We start from the raw sequence: 18726 nt of genomic DNA on the forward strand, positions 1-18726 counted from the left end.
CATCAGTTCTCAGATCCATTATCACTATCATCAACATGAAGAAGCAGAATAGCAAAACATTCTGCTGCTAACACTTTAGGCCAATAAGCTGCAGATTAGGCCTGTGTGACACATGAAATGTGGTTTAGAAAGAAGCATTCTGAGCAGCAGAAGACTTGCATTAGCTATCATGCTGACAAGGCCGTACAGCCAAAGGTAATGTCATCACTTTGAATTTGGACTTGCACACTGAAGCATTCATCCTAAGTCACAAACAGATCTCCTCCCTCAGTTCCTTGTCAATACCGGGAAACAGCTATCTGGAAACCATTTTCTCTGGAACAAGAATAATCTCATGAAGTGTTAGATACCAACAGTACAAACACACATCCATATCTAAGATGGCTGTATAGACCATTTTAAGGTAAAAGGAAAGAAAATAGCATTCATAGACGTAACAGAGATCCATTCATTCTAGATCTGAAGATTAAACAAACTGCTTCTGCAGGTCACTATTTCTGCCCACCGCCTATAAAAGAAGATTACGATAATTATCTCAGTTGTTGATGTCTACACCACAGATCAAAGTTTAATAGAAAAAGTCCATCTACAAAAGCCAATTCCATTGCTTCTCACTAAAAATATAAACAAGGGAATAAAAGAAAAACTGATTCCTATGAAAGAAGATACTCATTAAAGACTCCCACAAAATGGATATATATACAGATGGAGGATAGAGAAAAACAAAAACAGCTGTTGTAGCCTTCTGTAATAGTAATCTGTATTCTTCAGACCAAGGTTTTTCAATATCATAAAGCATGGAATCAGGACTACCTGTCTCAAAAATGTTGAGAAGAAGAGGGAGGAAGCAAGTAACAAGAGTACCTATGAGTTGCAAGTCATTTGCAGCTAATGACACAGCTGTGCTGCCAGCTTCAAATGCCATTTGCAGAAAAGGGATGAATGAAGGAAAAATATTTCACGATTATATGGGAGAACTTAGCCTTGTGTCTTCATGTCTGGCAGTAGAAATTTCCTTCAGAATTAAAAAAATAAAAGCAGTCTGCTGTTTCAGTGAAACAGTCAGCCTTTAAAGTCTGGAACTACCATATTTTGGATTGATACAGCTTCTGTTGCTAGAAGAATCAAAATTCATTAGAAGCCTTTTCAGAAGAGAACTTGTATTAGCCTTGTTTGTTTGTCTTTATAGCAGTCACTCACACCAAACAGCAAGTTTGGACAAGAAAAATTACATCTGTCCCGCTCGGGGAACGAAGCTTCTCCCACCCGCCTTCTGTGCTGACAGACAGGTAAAGATCTTTCTAGGAGCAGACCAGACACTGGCCTCGCTGCCAGGGATCACCGCTCTACCAACTGCAGCACAGTCGGTCATCAAATGGATGAGAAATACCCATACAGAACTCCTGAAGCTCTTCCTGTCTCCCAGTTTGAAGTCCCAACACATCACATGCCTTTCCTGAAGATGTCCTTTCCCCAAAAAGTACAAACATCACACGTGGCTGTCTGAGAAAAGAATGCAACCACACATCTGAAATCTGTTGGTGCAAGAAAGCCATCTAAAAAACCATTTTTGACTACACTTCAAAAAATAAGCTAGTTAGAAAATCATTAATTTAAGAAGATACAAAGTAAAAGCTGAAAATACTACTAGTCTTAAGTGACGTAATAGGGAAATACACTGCCTTGTTAAGAAAAACTGAAGAAAAGCACTTGGGATTGAGATAGCTGAAAGGAGATAACAGCCTGGGACATATTCTGACAAGTCCTACCACACAACACACACGAGAGGACACATGAAGTTCACTCACTTGTGGACACAATTTGATAAAACATCTTCCATTTCAGCTCTTCAGACACACAAACACTGCTCTGTGTAAATGTACATATATCCATAGAGTCACTAGAAGAAAAGCTCTGGCAATACTCTCGCCTTCTCTAATGCCGGTGCCAAGTTAGAATTCAAACTTGCTTTCCTATAGTTTCTTAGAGTCACTGTCATTTATCAACTTAAGCTGCAAGGGTGTGCATAAGTAAAGGAGTATATAAGGTGATTCTATACTTAGGAAAATGCATCCCTGTAAAACAAAATACTATATACACAACAAATTCTTTAAAAAAAATTAAACTCAAGATTAAACAGACAGCACAAATAATTAACTTTTATGTAAAACTGAAGTTGGAAAACTAGATATGCATGTTAGCAAAGCTTTTGCAGGAGTTACATGGAAAGAAATGTAATGCATGGGGCTATCAATCAGAATGTTTCCTAGCTTTGGTTTTTATCAAGCCATGATTTGAGATCTTTTATTGTTTCTCTCATTGTAGAAGTGCACTGAAACTTTTCCTTTCTTCCATTTTCCCTTCTGTTTTTTCCTTTAGTTATCCTAACAGACAACTTATATTTTCTACTTTTCCTTTATTTTTTCCTACTGTTTTGATGGATTAAAACTAAATATTTCAGAAAGAAGTGTCTGAATATTTCAAAAGACAGGTAGAAAAACCTCTTCAGCAAAATTCAGGATAAACATGACCTCGCAATAATTGCATCTAAAATAACACATTTGTATTAATAAATTCAGGTACTTTGGCGGGGTGCTGGCTGTGAAGAGCTTTGACAATCACAGCATACAATCTGACAGCAGAAGAGATTTTGCTTTAAAAGTCTGGTCATTCATTTAATACATATTACAGCTACTGTACCAAACTATGCTAAATTTAAAACTTAAAAGTTTCATATAAAATAGTCCCTTATGGGTAATAACAGTGTATGAGGTTTTTTTAACAATATGCAAATTCTGTGCTTATTGTACTTTACCAATCCCATAGGAATAAAGTCTACTGGTCCTTTTCGGATAAATTTGAAGGAATGGGAAGTTGAAGAAAATAAATCTCTTTTTTTAGTAGAAAAAAATGGAAGGGGGGGGGGGGCGGGGAAGTATTGTACCATGTGTGCAGCAAATGTTGCTTAAAGGAAATTTTAACTAGACCTGGCTAGTGATGAAAGTACATTTATAATTCAGGATTTATTATAATAGTTTTGAAACACAAATAATGCATTTAAAAGAACTTAAAATACAAGTTTGCTACCAAACTGCACCTGTTAATACAGAAAATCCATCATTAATAAGGTACTGAGCTATATTTAACCAAGTTTTATGACCCAAGAGATATATTCAAGCAATAAGTGAAAATACAAGTACAAATATTTTTTTCAGTAAACCAAGTCAGATTTGTGTTTCTATTTTGTATCATTAAATTTGTGTTAAGCAACTGAATGTGACTTCATATCAAAACTCATCACCATATTAAAACAGTTACGGCACATAGTCAGAGTCTAAATCCACTATTTAAATTGCACTTTAAAGCTATAACAACAATAGAAATAATTATTTCACAAATCTTTACACTCAAGAGTTAAGATGCAGTTCTGAACATATGTTCATTTAACTGAACAGGTTAAAAAAACTACCAATTCAAACACTCTTCCCCAGGGGAAAATAAATCCTAATGTAACTAGCAGGATAGGCTACTCATTAAAGCTGAACTTGGACAAGTTCCAGAATAAATTTAAGGAAATATGAACAAGCAAGTCTTGCTGTGTAGTGGCATGGAGTGAAAATGAATCTGTCCTAATTAAATGATTTTTAAATACACTTTGGTTGTACCCAGTTTGCTGACAAACTGTAATACAGACTTGCTGAAATATTTGGATAAATCTGGCGTATCATTAAAGAAAATAGTTTTCCTCACTGTTTTTGAATGAAAACATGAATTGGTCCTTATTATACACCATGCATAGGCACCAGGATAACCAATCCACGTAAGTTCACAGGTCTGCTATGAAATATTTTCAGTTTGTAGACTTTAGGAACAGCAACTCATTCTTTTAAAATCAACACCTCGGAGTGATTGAAAGAATATAGCGGTGAACAGCTGGCTCCAGAGGTTTATATAGAGTCCCCAACTGCAAAGCTGGAACCTGCAAAATGTTTCCAAAAATTTAATTTTTGTTATTACTCATATCCTGTACAGTAAAATACGATTAGTTCATTTTTTCCAAAATAACAAAACCAGTAACCTGCTACTAGAACCCAGCAAATGTGCCTTAGACGAACCTGAACGCACTTTAAATGCCTAAATTATTTCAGTCAGCATTTGCACACCTTTCCTCGTAGGCAAACAGAAAACGTATCCTGCTTTTACAGGCAACATGAACAACGGCTTCATCTACATACCTACCACAAATCCCTATTCCTACCTAATTTGATCTTTCATACGAATTTAAAGAAAATGACAATTTCGATGCTTTTTCTTAACATTTAAGCAACTATGATTGGGTAAGGGCAACAGTGTCTAGCAAGTAGCTATGACAAATATCAGAACTCTGAAGGGAACGCACAGCGAGAAGAAGAAAGGGAAAGGAAGTTAACCACTACAGTCTTGGCATTTTAATTTTTTAAAATGCAAGACTGAAGTCACTACTTTTCACAATAAAAAAGTCATACCACATGTCTGCATATGCTACCACAATTTTTAGTCTTCAGACAGCAACATACAGGTATTTGAGCTAGATGACCAAGTTTATTATTATCAAAAAAATAATAATGAAGCCTGTTTTGATATACTGAATTCCAAAAACATTTGCAAAATCAATATCTTCACAACCTCTTCTGCTCTTGTACAGGCTTCACTAAAGGCTGCCTGATATATCACCTCTTAATACAGGTGGATTTTCAGCAGCTGCCTTTGCCACTTATTTGTAGGAAACACTGCTAACCACACAGGTCATTAAAAGGGAGAAAACAATGAACTTCAAGATTCAGCAACTTTTTTCGAATTTTTAGTGAATTAAAAAAGACTTAAAATCATTTAGTTTGGTTTGTTACATCTGAACATTAACAATTATGATCATTAGATTTAAAATTATGATCATTACATGTGAATAATAAAACTGGTTTGTGAAGCAACAAGGAATTAAGCAGCAGTGCCCTCAGTGGAATGGTTATTGTAACTTTATCTGCTGTGAGACACCAAGAGAAAATGTCGAAGGCTGCAAGAAAAAACAAAGACCTGGAATGTGAGAGTAGGAAAGTCTTAATTTCCCTCAGCTTGAATCCAGATGCACTAAGCAACAGATGAGTCTTTCCACCTACTGGATTAGAAGTTCAAGAAAGGCGGCAAGAAAGCAGACTGTCCCCACTTCCAGTCAAGTCATTGCCTGTGTGCCTCAAAATGCAACAAATTTGAACTAAAAATCTGTTGATACCAGTTAGAGATAACCCAACAAGTGGTTGCGTTTTCAGACTTTTGGGCACATGATAAACTATGGTGGCTGCTGAAACTGTAATGCAGGAGCATATTAAACCTGCAGCTGTATTAAAGAAACATATTTGGGATGTTTAGATCAAATTCAGCTCACTGGCTTTGGAAAAGCTCATCAATGGACAGATGTCAGGGATCTGCCTGAACTGCCATCAAACTGCAAGTGGAGGTCAGTCACAAATTGCTATTTCTTCCTTCAAAAAAAAAAAAGCCTCCTTTTCTAACCACCAGTTGATACTTGTCTTCAGAAAGAATACTATATGTGATATGACAAATAGAAAAAAGAATAAACTTCCAAGTTCTCTGCTCTGACATTACAATACGAGCCCTCAGTCTTCTTTATGTCCTTACTATATATGGTTAGCTTTACACACATCATCAACCAGCTGTACTTTGTGCATAAAGTTATATCTTTGAAGAACTGTATCTTCAGAACTCCACAAGGTGGGGGGAATGGCCAATCAAAAAACAAGGGATAAGAAACTCTCCTCATGGAATGCAATTAATGTCAGTTCAGGACATTCTTTCTTTAAACATCTTTCTTCTGCAAGAAGGTCTGTAACTTTTTTTACTTGTATCTAGGAATTTTAATGTCTATGATTGCTGATAATACTGGGGACAAGAGAAGGGATATGGCATTTGGTTGCACTGTGTCCAAGGATATAAAAATATAAAGGCCATGAGGAAAAAGTAAACACACCACAAAAACCCACACTACTCATTACAGTGAACAAAGATCAAAACACCCAAAAAGAAACAAGGAGTTTCTGTAGGGGACCACTGGTTTGATGAAGGTAGTATGGAGAGAATCGTACCAGAAGCAGAGCACTTTTACATCTACTATTTTAGTTGTGTTTTGTATCTTTTCAGAAGAACTAGCTCCTACTCAGAAAAGCAGCAATGCCAAAATAAATGCAAACATTATCATTTACCTCCTGTTTCCGCAGGGGTTGGGGAAATCAGCTGGAACGTGGAGATGACCAAGATCATCGAAACCACCAGAGGTAACCAGGTAAAAGTTGCTAGTGGCCATAAATCTCCTAACAGCAAAGATCTATATTTACTAGAACAAAACATGTGCTACGTTTTTTTTGTAGCTTTTGTAAATCCAGTATCACTGCTTTGGATACCACGGTGTCATCCAATCTCAGTAGCCACGGGGGTGAAACAGGGTTTGGGGAACTGCCTTCCACAGAGCAGCCTGCACTACTGTCCAGAGAAGCAATTTCTCCCTCTACCCTCCCTCTCCTTTTTCCTCTTCTCCTTCCCCCTTCACGCACTCCCAGAAGCAGCAGCAACAGCCATTAAATCAGTCCTCTAAATCTGCCACATGGAGCCATTTGGTTGCCATTAGCAGGTAAAACAGGAAGCCAAGGCGGCTCAGAAACATGCTGGCGCTCAGTGGAGAAAACAGCACGGACAAACACAGTTGTTTGCTGAACACAATGCTGCGAAACAGGAATGGCACACACAGGCTGCTGCTGTGTGACAAGGACATCCATACCTAACCTAGTGTCATCAAGGGAATGAGAACGATGCTGTGCCAGCCCCAAAATAGGCAACTGCCCCCAGCATCCTCCCCTGGATGCAGAGGCAGGAGCAGCCGCCCGCACGGAAACCATCCCACCTGCTGGAAAACCACACGGGCAGCTCAGCGGCCAGTACTGCAGGCCTCTGCTAGAGACTTCTACAGAATATAGAATATGATTTTGAAGGATAGACTTTTGTTTAATCGCTAGGAGCACAATTAAAGGGTTTTAATACAGATTTCTGTCCAATAAGCTCTTTTAAAATTGCACTCACTATTTCGTTTTTAAGTTGCTGTCGAGTTACCTTGCTAATTTCCAGTAGAGCTGCAAAATTTGGCTGACAGAGTACTTCAACTTATTTTAAAAGGCGTTGCTAAAGAAACAGTTTTTTTAAAAATAATAAAGGCTATGAACAACTAGGACAAAAATGTTGAGGAAAAATGGTAAGGATGTTTCTTTGTACACAAACAGCCTAGAACCAAAGACATCCTGATCTATGAGAAGGACTATTCCCATAGAAGAGAACAAAAAAAAGGGACACCTGAGTACCAGAGGGAAGAAGCATGAGGAGCACACAGCAAACAAATGATGCTGGACACAGGACAGTGTGCTCTCCTACCTAGAAATGAACACAGATAAAGTAAAGCTGCTAAGGTATTACAGACAGCTGAACAGGTGAATATGCATATAAGCCTTGATATCTGGTTTAGTTGTTGCTCTGAGTGAAGATAAACGTAGGGTTGGTTTGGTTTTTTTTAAACAAAATAGGTTTTTTAGTCACCATTTATCATGGTCATCAAATTTAAATGAGCGTCACATTAACATGCTTGCAAAAAAAGGTGTAAAATTCAGGACTACAGAGTTTTTAATACCTCATTCCAGGTAGAAATGAAGCCTTACCACTTGTGAGTGACGCTCTTCAGAGCCAAAGAAGGAAATGCTACAGCTTGTCCAGAAACATAACAATGCTCCGTAAATGTAATGAATGGAACCATAAAAAGATAAGCAAAAATTAGCAATTCTAGAAAGCTTGTCCAATAACCATATCGCTTATTCAAGAAGCCTTTAAACATACAGCATCAGTGAAAGAGGAGTATTTGGTACACAAGGTGAATAATACAATTTCAGAAAGATAATTCTACAGGGTACTATACTAGAAGTCCTAACGCATGAAAGACAATCTGATTTTTTCTTCAAGTTACTGTATCTAACAACTACAGATTTTTAAAACAGTCTCTTCAATCCTATCAAATCCCATGCAATTTTCTTAAAAGCAAGATGTAAAGAAAAAAGTGAAAAGTAAGAGAACAACTGTAACACTGAAGTACTCTATGCAATGACCACCATTTGAATGGGGCTGGCTAGCAGGATGCCACCGCAGTCACCCTCCATGCCCTGCAGTTTCAGGATGTATGTTTCAAGCAGGTTACATCCTTAATTTGCCAACAAAGCAAGGCCAAGCGCAGGCTCCAACATCGCCCCCTGGCTGCGCACACTGCTCGCTCCCTGCCAGTTTGGGGCCACGGTAGCTGGCAGTTGCTCAAACAACACTGAAGGGCCCAAGCATACCAAAAGCTGTACCCGGGCTGAAGTCTGACCATATTCTTTTTAGCTTTATGTTTTTACTTCTTCCTTCTATTGGGAGTGGAAGGGGAAGCTACAGGTAGGCATGTGGATATTAACTGAGCCACAGGAGGCCACGCAGCCTCAGGGCCACGGACAGATTTCTAGAGTGGTTTATTTGGTAGTCTGGATGCCCCCTCAGAGACTGTATTTCTCTTTGTGGTTCACAGATACACTTAAAAGCGGGGGCAAGGGGAAGCCACCAAATTGCAGGCAAAATTCTGAAGAAATAAAAGGACAAATACTGTATGTGAAGAATTGCCACCAGTGGATGTTTCCAGACAGAGTTTACATGGGTAAAGCCTCAAACAGAATATAACCGAAAATCCTAAATAGGCATTTCCCACAGATAGTGGTAACACTAGGAGAAACAGAATTTCCACATACATCCAATATAATAGGAATATAAATTACAGATTCAAATTTTCTTCAGTATTTATGCTTCATAACAGCACTTCAGTTTTACGACTGTCAGTTTTTCATACTCTTCACCAGTCTCAAGTAAATGAAAATGTAGCTTTAACCCTGAAAATCCTACACATTTTGAAATAAATACCTTTTACTTGTTTCTAGTACAAATGTCAGCAAGCACTGATGGCAATAGTTACAACAACCCGGATAAAGTATTCACCATGTGCAATCACTTTCCCTGGACAGATATTGGTTAATAGGCTTAATTTACTTTCACTGAAGAGCCTTGACAATTAATTAGTCTAAATAACTACAGTGGAAAAACTACAGATGACTGACCACTCGTTACTGTCAACTCTGCTGAATTTCCTCCTCGTGGACAAAACTAAAAAAATACGACTGCTTCCAATTTACATTGATTAAAAGAGCACTTTTAACAGATTTGCTGAATACTGACTGCCACATCTGCTGAGAAGCGGGAACATTAGATCTGAACTAGATTTAAAAAAAAAAAATTGAACAAGAGGTTTCCAACTGAAGTTAATTTGTTGTCACACTAATCAAGCTGCAAGCCATGTACTCAGAAAGCAAAACCCTTCCCCTGGGTAGAGGGTTGTTCTTGGTAACCACAGCTCCTTCCAGAACAGTGCAGTTGAAATGTGCCCCAAAATGTTCATGTTGAAGCTTGACACATTAATATCACTGCAGATTAGAAAATGTTCCCCACAAGTTCCTTAAGCATCTTCAGCCTTATACACAAGCATGGCTTACTTTAACTTTTATAATGAAGATATGTTAAACCATGTTATCAATTAAAAAAACATCGTAATAAGACATTAAGTGACCCTGTAATACTGTTCACAATTTGCTATGATACATTGACACACCTACTCCTCAAAGACGTACAATAATCCAGACTTCTGAAAGCGTCAGATTTGTTGCTCACAAAGCCATATAGAAAAAAAACCCTACCAATAAATTTAAAAAAAAAAAAAAACACCGGCAAAAAGACCATCTGATTTAGCATTATGCTCTTCGATGCATTTTGTAGGCAATGGCAGAGAAGTTCAGAATGCCAAAGCAGTCCAGTAAACTCCCTACGCGGATTGTTTACATCTGAGGCAGTTCTGCACAACCAGCTCTGCAAAACCCAAGAGAATGACTGTTTCTGACTGGTTTTGCATGGCCCATATCACTGGCATATCTCAATAGTTCAAACAGGTTTTCACACATGCTAGTGCTAACTCACATGATGCTGACGGGGCTGAAACCCTCTCCTGTCCCATACACTGATGGCATCTGTTTAGGCACGCAATCGCAGATCTTTTCAGTTTTGAAGGATACCCTGAATTTTCATCTGGCAGTTATATCCAATTACTGACATAACTAATAGTCACAACTGAATGCTACAAAATTAGTTTCATGTGTTCTCAACCTGTTTCTGCTTCTGAGCCAGGAACCAAGCATGCCCCTCAACTGCCCATGTGAAACACAATCCCTATGCAATCTAAATTGACATTATTCTTGATTTACTACGACTAGTCGATAAAGCAGGCTGCCAGAATCAAGACTCAAGTGTCAATTCATTGGAAAACTTCCTAGACTTACGATCTAATGCTTACAGTCTGTGGATACCTGGCTCTGTGTTTCCTTCCAGCAGCATCCACTCACCTCTTACAAGCAGAATCGCGCTGAACTGCCTGACGGCTGCATCCCATGACTCTCTCACAAATCTACTGTGATTTCTAGTTCTAAGAAGAGTCACCCCACTCAACGTGCTCTGCAAAGATGTTTCAATCAAAAAAGTAACAAAGACAGATAGTTCACCTGATCCCTCACTATATACTTTTAATCTGCTCTTCAGTAAGCAGCAAATCCTAAAATCTCCTACTGTCATCACAGTAGTACCTTGTCAGTAAAAGCCATGTCACCAGGAACTAGTTTCCTTGCTAAAAACTTCTTACTGTGCAAGAAGTCAGATCTTCAGCTTCTGCACCGCTTGGGGATCAGCATGAATTGCGCTCACTCTGGTCAATTCATTATGATACCATGAAATGCACATGGTAGGGATTTCAAGATGACCCATCAAGCAGCCATGAGCAAGTCCACATCCTGACTCATACTGGGACTTATAATGACCTTACTGGATTTTATAATGAGTCTAACTATAAATTCTGTCTATAAGAATACAATTGTATGGCATAGCACCACATGGCTTTGATTAAGAGATAGATGTTTGCCTTGTAAGGGATACATGAAGGGAAAAAATGGGAGCTGTATAAAAACACAAACACCTTTACAGTAACAAAAGCTTGAGCAGAAACCTAAATAGTGATAACACAAGATCTTCCAAATCCTCAGTTTTTGTAATGTTAACATGGAAGTTAGAAATTAAAAATGCTAAACCAAATTATGTGTACAAAGCAACCATTGGCAACTATACGGTAAGTCCAAACAAAAGCTAGGAAGTAAATTAAGAAAACACAAAATGCTGATGTTAAGGTTGCCAGCAATGTTTCTCAATATCATGGTATAATAGTTAGCCAGAAGGAGGATACAACCTCATGTACCAATCTAATGTAAATGTAACAGATTCTAGAGACATAGTAAATATTTACCTTTAAGTTAAATATGCATTGAAATACTGAGAACAGCTATATTGTATAAATGCTCTTGAGGGTTCATAAAAACAAAGCCTACTGAAAATACACATATATATATTCCACATGAGGATCTCTGTATCTAGATTTCTGTAGTGATATTTCAGTACTGTGAGGGCACATATTAACAAAACTGTGTCAGAATTGTAATCCCAGCTTTCAGAAGCGAAACAAGTGACATATCATCTCTGGGCAGCTGAGGAACCCAGCATATGATATACATGGCTTCCTTTAACAACAGAGCAAGTTTTACATTGACAAAAGTTTAATGATTCGCTCTTCAATAAAAGCACTGACGGGAAGAGACAATGCCAACACAAATCAAATCCTACGTTGTCAAGAATCTCTACTAGTCAGAAACTGCTTGACAATATTAGCACACTGCCTGTGTTTAATTTGCAATTTATTTCCTAAGAGGGTATCTGCAGAGAACAGTTCAAAAACAGTCTCTCAAATATTTTTTTTTTTTATCAGTAATTATCTAGACCTACTTACAAGTTTTTATTCCAGATTTTTGTTCTGATAGAGTAACAATTCAAGATCAATCAATTAACTGATCTCTACTCTCTAACAACTAAAATGCAGGCCATGAAATCCTCTAGGATACTCATTTAGCCAGCAAGTCCTCAACTAGCTCATAAAAGGTTCACTCACACCCAAATTTAACACAACCAGCTATGAGCCAAAATTGTGCTGGTGTTTCTTTATGGACAGCAAAGCAGCAGCTTTGCTCTGGTCTCTGATCTCAAAATGAGGAAGAGGACACACATAATCAAGGAAATGGATCCCTTGAAAGTAGACTACTGGATTAAGAAGATGAACAAAAAGGGGGCAGTGACAGATCACATCATCCACATTTATGATGTTATTTCAGTGTTTAAGAGTCTCAAAAGCTGTCACAGTTGGAGACAAGCAGTGAGAACCTTCCCACAGACCTGATAAAGGAAAATGAGCGACTGGAACGCTTGTCACACGACGGGGTTTTAGAGAAGACAGCTCAAGAAAAGAAAAGCAATAAAATAACACACATAACTGGACCAATATGTATCTCAAAATATACAGACAGCACACTTCACTATCAATCCAGATATCAGAAAAATAAAGGCAGGCTATTCAGAATCTATATTCTTTAATATTACTTCAAAATTCTACAGAAGTCCAATAAAGTGATATTTTATAAGTGACAGAGGGTTAAAACACTGAAGTGTCTTACACTGGATTACCTCATCTGTTACTATAGCCATCGTAGCCAAAAGAAGAAAAAAATAAAAAGAAATCAGCTAATTCCTCTAAGATTTCTGTTTGGCAATAAACATTCTTGTCATTCATTCTAGGCTTTTAACCATATTCTGCTAATTCTCAGTTGTTTTTAGACATCCTCCTGAAAGCTTTGAAAGCTGCTTTACAATCTGGCATGCAACACTACATAAAGTATGTTGTAAAATATTGACATTAACATTGTATTTTGCATCTTGTTATGCTTGACAAAAACAAAAGACCAAATGTTTTTACTTTTGTACAAAAATCGATTAGCTATGCAATTTTAAAATGTTCAAGACTTAGTTAACTAGTGAGGCTGAGCACATTGCTTTTATAAGAAGAAAGTGTATTAACTGAAATTAAAACAGACATCAATCTAGCAGGCAAACAAAACAGCACTTTTGTAACATTTATGCTAATTTACTGGAATTTACTAGGCTGATGTTGCTGAAGTTTTATCTGTTAAAACATGCTACCAATGTTTATCAACTAGTTTTAAAAAATAAATATTGCAACAGTATTTTATACACCATATACATTTTGAGATTATTATGTTGAAACTAGAAAAGAAAGCTATTCTACTGATTTATGTCAGAAATAAAGCTGAGATTTTCACTGCTAACTCAAAACATACTACCTGAGGGATTCCATAACAGTTCATAAAATGTCTTTGTTTTTAAAAGGTATGGTCTGCGGTATATATTTTCTACGAAGAAACAGAAGAACACATGTAGCATCAGATGTGTGTACTTTAAGAAACTCTGGAATGTGAAATCTAAAAATCCAAATAAAGCAGGTGGTATAATTTAGGGGAGAGGACCGAATTTAAGTTTAATGACATTACCAGTTTATCCTACCAGACTAATTCTCACTCACTGCATGACTTCAATGAAGCTCTCAGTCCTCATGCTGATTTCGATTTAGTTCAAGTGCTATTTGATGTGTTTCATCTGGAGTTTTATTCACTTCAAACTACACTTCATTTAACCAGGTCGCTGCTGTACTCATTTGTTTTTCTACTTTATTACCCGCAAATTGGTGTTGCTTAGTTTAGATAAATTGTTGGAATATGTTGATTTTATATAGTGATTTCACACTGTTAATAAATAAATAAGCTTTAGAAAGATATCACAGAAAAAAGCGAGAAAGCTACTAAAATTATTTTAAAATACACTCGACTACAGTAAGTGTTGGTCTCACAAGATCTACTAACAAATGCTGATAGATGATTTGCTATTTTAAGGCAGGACCAATTCCCAGCCTCCAGTCCGCAAAACTAATTCACATTTTTATTTTTCTGTGTTATTAGTCTACCGTACTCTCTTTTCCAGCTGGGGACACACCATAATACAATATATTTTTTAAAGAGAGAGAGAGAAAGAAAACGAGCAAGACAGAAAGCACAAGAGAGAAGCAGAGAAAGCACAAGAGAGGGAATGCGAGTGCACGAGGGTGCACGCACAAGACAGCACAGGACGGTAAGACTGGAACAGAGCGTGTGGGAAAGCCTGAGAAACCGAGGAGGGAGCAATAGCCTGAGTGCGGTGAGCACAGGCACACACAAAAGAGAGCGCAAGAGCGCTCGCGAGAGAGCACCAGCACTCTGAAACCATCAACTTATGAGATGGTAGATTTTTTTCCAAACATTTTCCATCTCTGAAGTATTTTTTTTGGTTTGCACGACTAACCAGGGGTTTTCTAATGTACTAAATAAATTTAAGTTTAGCATTAAACATTAATTTATTTCTACAGTTTACTAATAAGGACCACTAACCAGAGCTTAGTGTTAAAAGCCAGGTCATGTCAGGAAAGGCTGTCAATCCTAACAGTAGCGACGTACTCATGATGCATTATCCTGGTAACATCTATTCTCTTTTGCAAAATGCCACAAGAGAACAGAAATTCATTTGAAGTGCTTAGTACTTCTCTAAACTATTGATGGAAAATACAACAAAGTCAATCAGGCTGCTACCACCTGGTGGTGTGCTGATTATGCTAAAAACCTTTCATATTTAACATTGTATCACAGCTGGTGAGAAACAAACTAATATATTGTATATGTGACACTATAAACAATCCTATGCGTAGGGTTTTTTTTAATAATTCATTAAACTTTCATGAACAAATGACTTACAAATTAGCTATACAATATACAATATTTGAAGACAAAGTATTTAACATGTTAACATGTTTTCCTGTTATCTTGTCATTTTACACAAGATTGTTTGTATGGATCTAGTCACAGAGCAGTATCACAGACTGCTCAAAATGAGAGAGAAAGAAAACTAATGTCCTGTCCAAAGAAATGCCTAAATGCATTTTCTTGAAAAGAGATTTGTATTAATACAATTTATTAATAAAAAACTATTACACATTGAAATTTATGACCCCAAGATTTAACCTGTAGAACTAAACTGAAATACTAAATTTCCACACCATTAAAGTTTTTTTTTAAAAAATAATCATATAGCTCAATTTATAACGACACACAGAATTGTTTTCAGAAAATAAATGTTTGCATTTAAAATCTGAACTACTACAAACAACTTCATACCACAATGTTAAAACACATTTTCTGGGGCTGGAGTGGTTTGGGTCGGTGCTTTTTTTGTCCCTATTTGTTGCTTTTTATTTGGTGGAGTTTTAAACAGAAAGAGCTGACCTGTTCAGTTAAACACAACGAGTCTGCCAACAGTATACAACTTCAACTTCGCATCCACTGAAGGAAAAAACGAAACTTGTTCACAGAATTCCACAAAGACTAGAAGAAAGCTATTTACTACAGGGCTTGTGTAGCCTCTTCTCTCAACTAAACGAGGGCCTAAAATATTTATTAGCAGCTATCCTAATATAGAAACTAATGATAATAGCCTTAATAGTAGACTATGATAGAAGAGACAGAGAAGTTTAGGGATATATATGGAGCTCAGTCTTTTTAAACTATTCATTAAAAAAACAAGAGTAGTTGAGTACATATTATTTAAATACACTGTATGTGATTAATGCTCACCAATATTTGGGAAACTTGATTAGCTTGCCATAGAGAGCAGTACTGAATGAGGGGATAACTGGAACAGGGAAGCAGTACAATCCTTTACTGTCCAAACAAGTCAGTGCTGCTTGAAAACCAAATACCTGAAACAAATTAAGTTGGTCAAAGTATATACTATAACATGATTAGATCACTTTCAAGTTAATTTTATAACAAACACATTTTTAAATACACTCAATAAATATAAAATAAATTTTATATTATTTTTAGATAATTGCTTTCCCCTCAAACACAAAAATAACTAGAAAAATCTACCTAAAATAATGTCCCAATAGGAATATATATAAAAATATTTTCTTCGCTTAAATATTAATGATGCTTTGTTGATTTTTTTTAAAATGCCTAATTATAATTTATCAACTAAACTATATTATTCTATATCCTTTAAAACTGCAGATTGCACATTGCCTTTCTTATAAAATAAAATAATATTCGCCTAAAAAAAAAAAAGTGGTATTTAAGGAAATGAGAAGCTTCCCTTCAAAGGTTTTTTTCTTAATAAGAGCACCTAAAGAAAGGTTCATCACAACTATTCTTTATGACTTTCCTGTGTTCAATATGGAAGAGAAATGGTTGTAAAATTCACCATTTAACATGGTGTGTACCACCATTCACATAAGAACAGAACACTTTGGTCTATATTAAAGCTAACAAATAAACCCTATAAAATCAAAATTGAAGTCCTTGTTTTGCAAACACTGATCAAACATCTGCTAAGAACTTAATGAATAGAAAAAAATGCCCTCAAACTGAAAAACATACAGATGAGTTGCAATATCACCATCTCAATCGCTTTAAACGCAACAGAAAGTAAACACGCCACCCAGAAAACTGAACACTTGCCATGCAGTTCTGGGACAGAGCTGGTTTTATGCAGATAGTAAGAATTTTATTGTTTAAATATCTGTTATGGTATCTATTAATTCACTGCAATCTACATGTTCTACAAGCACTGTCCTAGAAGAGAGGAAAGGTTTCTTTCCAAATTATTTTAACTCCATCTTGCCACAAAGACCTTGGGGCTTTAGTCTGTGCAGTTTCCTCATGTGAAGTTCTTTGTTCGTATTGCAAAACATTTGGCTCAGGTCAGAGGCAGCGATCCCAAACGATGACATTCTGTGAAATGTGTTCACTTCCCATCCTTTTAGACAAGTTGAAAACTTTCTCTCAAGAAACCTGCTAACACTTAGGATTATCCCATACTTATATTAACTTTTTCTCAGCACACTGCAATAAGAAACAGATCTCCAGCCTTGTTTTACCTTCAGATAGCAGTGTGAGTAGCAGTAGTGCAGCAGGTTGTCAGAGGGCTGGCTGAGGCTGCTCACTGTGTGCACCAGCTGCTCGGCGTACATGGGCACTGAGTGTTCCACATTGACTTTATCCACCAAAATTCGCACGGAAGGTAAAGGCCGCAGGGGCTGGAAGCTTGCAGCATTTAACAGGCCACTTAAGTTCTAGGATAGAGGTGGGGGAGAAGAACAAAACAACACATGCAATTATTATACTACAGATGTATTATCTATCATATTTACATATTCTTACCACTCCCTCACTCAGAAGCAAATCTACGTGTAATATACTGTTTAGGGATATCATAGCCTTTTGGTCACTATAGTAGAAATTCTCAAATCTTTTCAAAATAATTTCACTGAAGTCTGAAATTCATGCATAAACGTTTTCTCTGGAATTGTCTTAGGTGTAAGTGCTGGGGAGCGGGCAGCAGGGAGATCAGGGGCTGCCCTGTGCCGGGCCCACACAGTTCACCCAGTTCCACCCGGTGCTGCAGTGGCCCCACCACAAGATGCTGCTGAGCCCACTGGCCAAGCTGGTGGCACCTCTGTGAAAACATATTTAAGAAAAGGCAAAAGCACCACACAGGCTGAGAGGATGGGGGTTAAAAAGTGAGAAATAGCAACACAAACAGCAAGGTCAGAGAAAAAGGAGCAGGGGGGTAAGGTGGTGCTTCAGGCACCAGAGCAGATGTGCCCCTGCAACCCACAGAGGAGACCACAGTGGAGCAGGTAATTCCCTGCAGCCCGTGGAAGAGACCACACCAGAGCAGATATCCATACTGCAGCCCTGTGGAGAGCCCACACAAGAGCCAGTTTTTCCTCAGGGAGTGTGGGAAAGACACAGGGTGGAGAAGGGGAAAAGCGTGAGGAAGAAGAGTGGCAGAGCAGAACTGCTACAGACTGACCGCAGCTCCACATTCCCCAGCCCTTGCGTCATGGGGCTGGAGAAGAAGAGTGAAGTTGAGCCTGGGAAAAAGAGGGCACAGGAGAAAGGTCTTATTTGATTCTTGACTTTGTTTCTCACTATCTAAATATATTTAAATTGGCAAGAAATTTATTTTCTGTAAGTTGAGTCCATTTTGTTCGTAATGGTAATTGGTAAGTGATCTATCCCCTCTTTGTCTTGACACATCCTATTCTCTCTCCCACGTCCTGTTGAGGAGGGGAAGGAGAGCGTGGCTGAGTGAGCAGCTGGCCAGGGTCAACCCATTACAAGAATACACAAAGTCAAAATATTTTGTTCTTTAAAATATTTGCTTACATTTTTAGCACTCCAAAGCACCATCACCATACTAAACCCATGCTGATCTAACCTTTGTATTGTCATATTATGTATTCAGAGTCATGCCAGACATCTCAGACACCATTCAAAAAAATAAATATTGCAATTTTACACATTTTTCATAGTATCCATTAAAATCAAGTACTGTATCCAGTACAAGAAAGATGTGGACGTATTAGAAAAAGTTTGTTGGAGGGCTACCAAAGTGGTTAGGGGGATGGGGCATGAGCTCTCTCTTGGGAGAGAGACAAGTGGAGTCACTCAGCCTGGAGAAGGCCGTTGGGAGATCCTG

At 37.6% G+C, this 18726-nt stretch overlaps 1 protein-coding gene across 5 annotated transcripts in view; it reads right to left on the bottom strand.

Moving 5' to 3' along the window:
* VPS13B (vacuolar protein sorting 13 homolog B) overlaps positions 1 to 18726 on the bottom strand; it is a 445653-nt gene that overhangs the window by 354050 nt on the left and 72877 nt on the right. For all 5 annotated transcript variants that reach the window (XM_080340706.1, XM_080340704.1, XM_080340705.1 and 2 more), the window contains 2 exons: positions 17120 to 17314; positions 15816 to 15940 (listed from right to left, as the gene is read on the bottom strand). In XM_080340706.1, the coding sequence (XP_080196832.1) occupies positions 15816 to 15940; positions 17120 to 17314 (320 nt within the window). The remainder of the gene's footprint in view (positions 1 to 15815; positions 15941 to 17119; positions 17315 to 18726) is intronic.

This window comes from Nesoenas mayeri, assembly GCF_963082525.1.
Source record: "Nesoenas mayeri genome assembly, chromosome: 2".
Taxonomy (NCBI): domain Eukaryota; kingdom Metazoa; phylum Chordata; class Aves; order Columbiformes; family Columbidae; genus Nesoenas; species Nesoenas mayeri.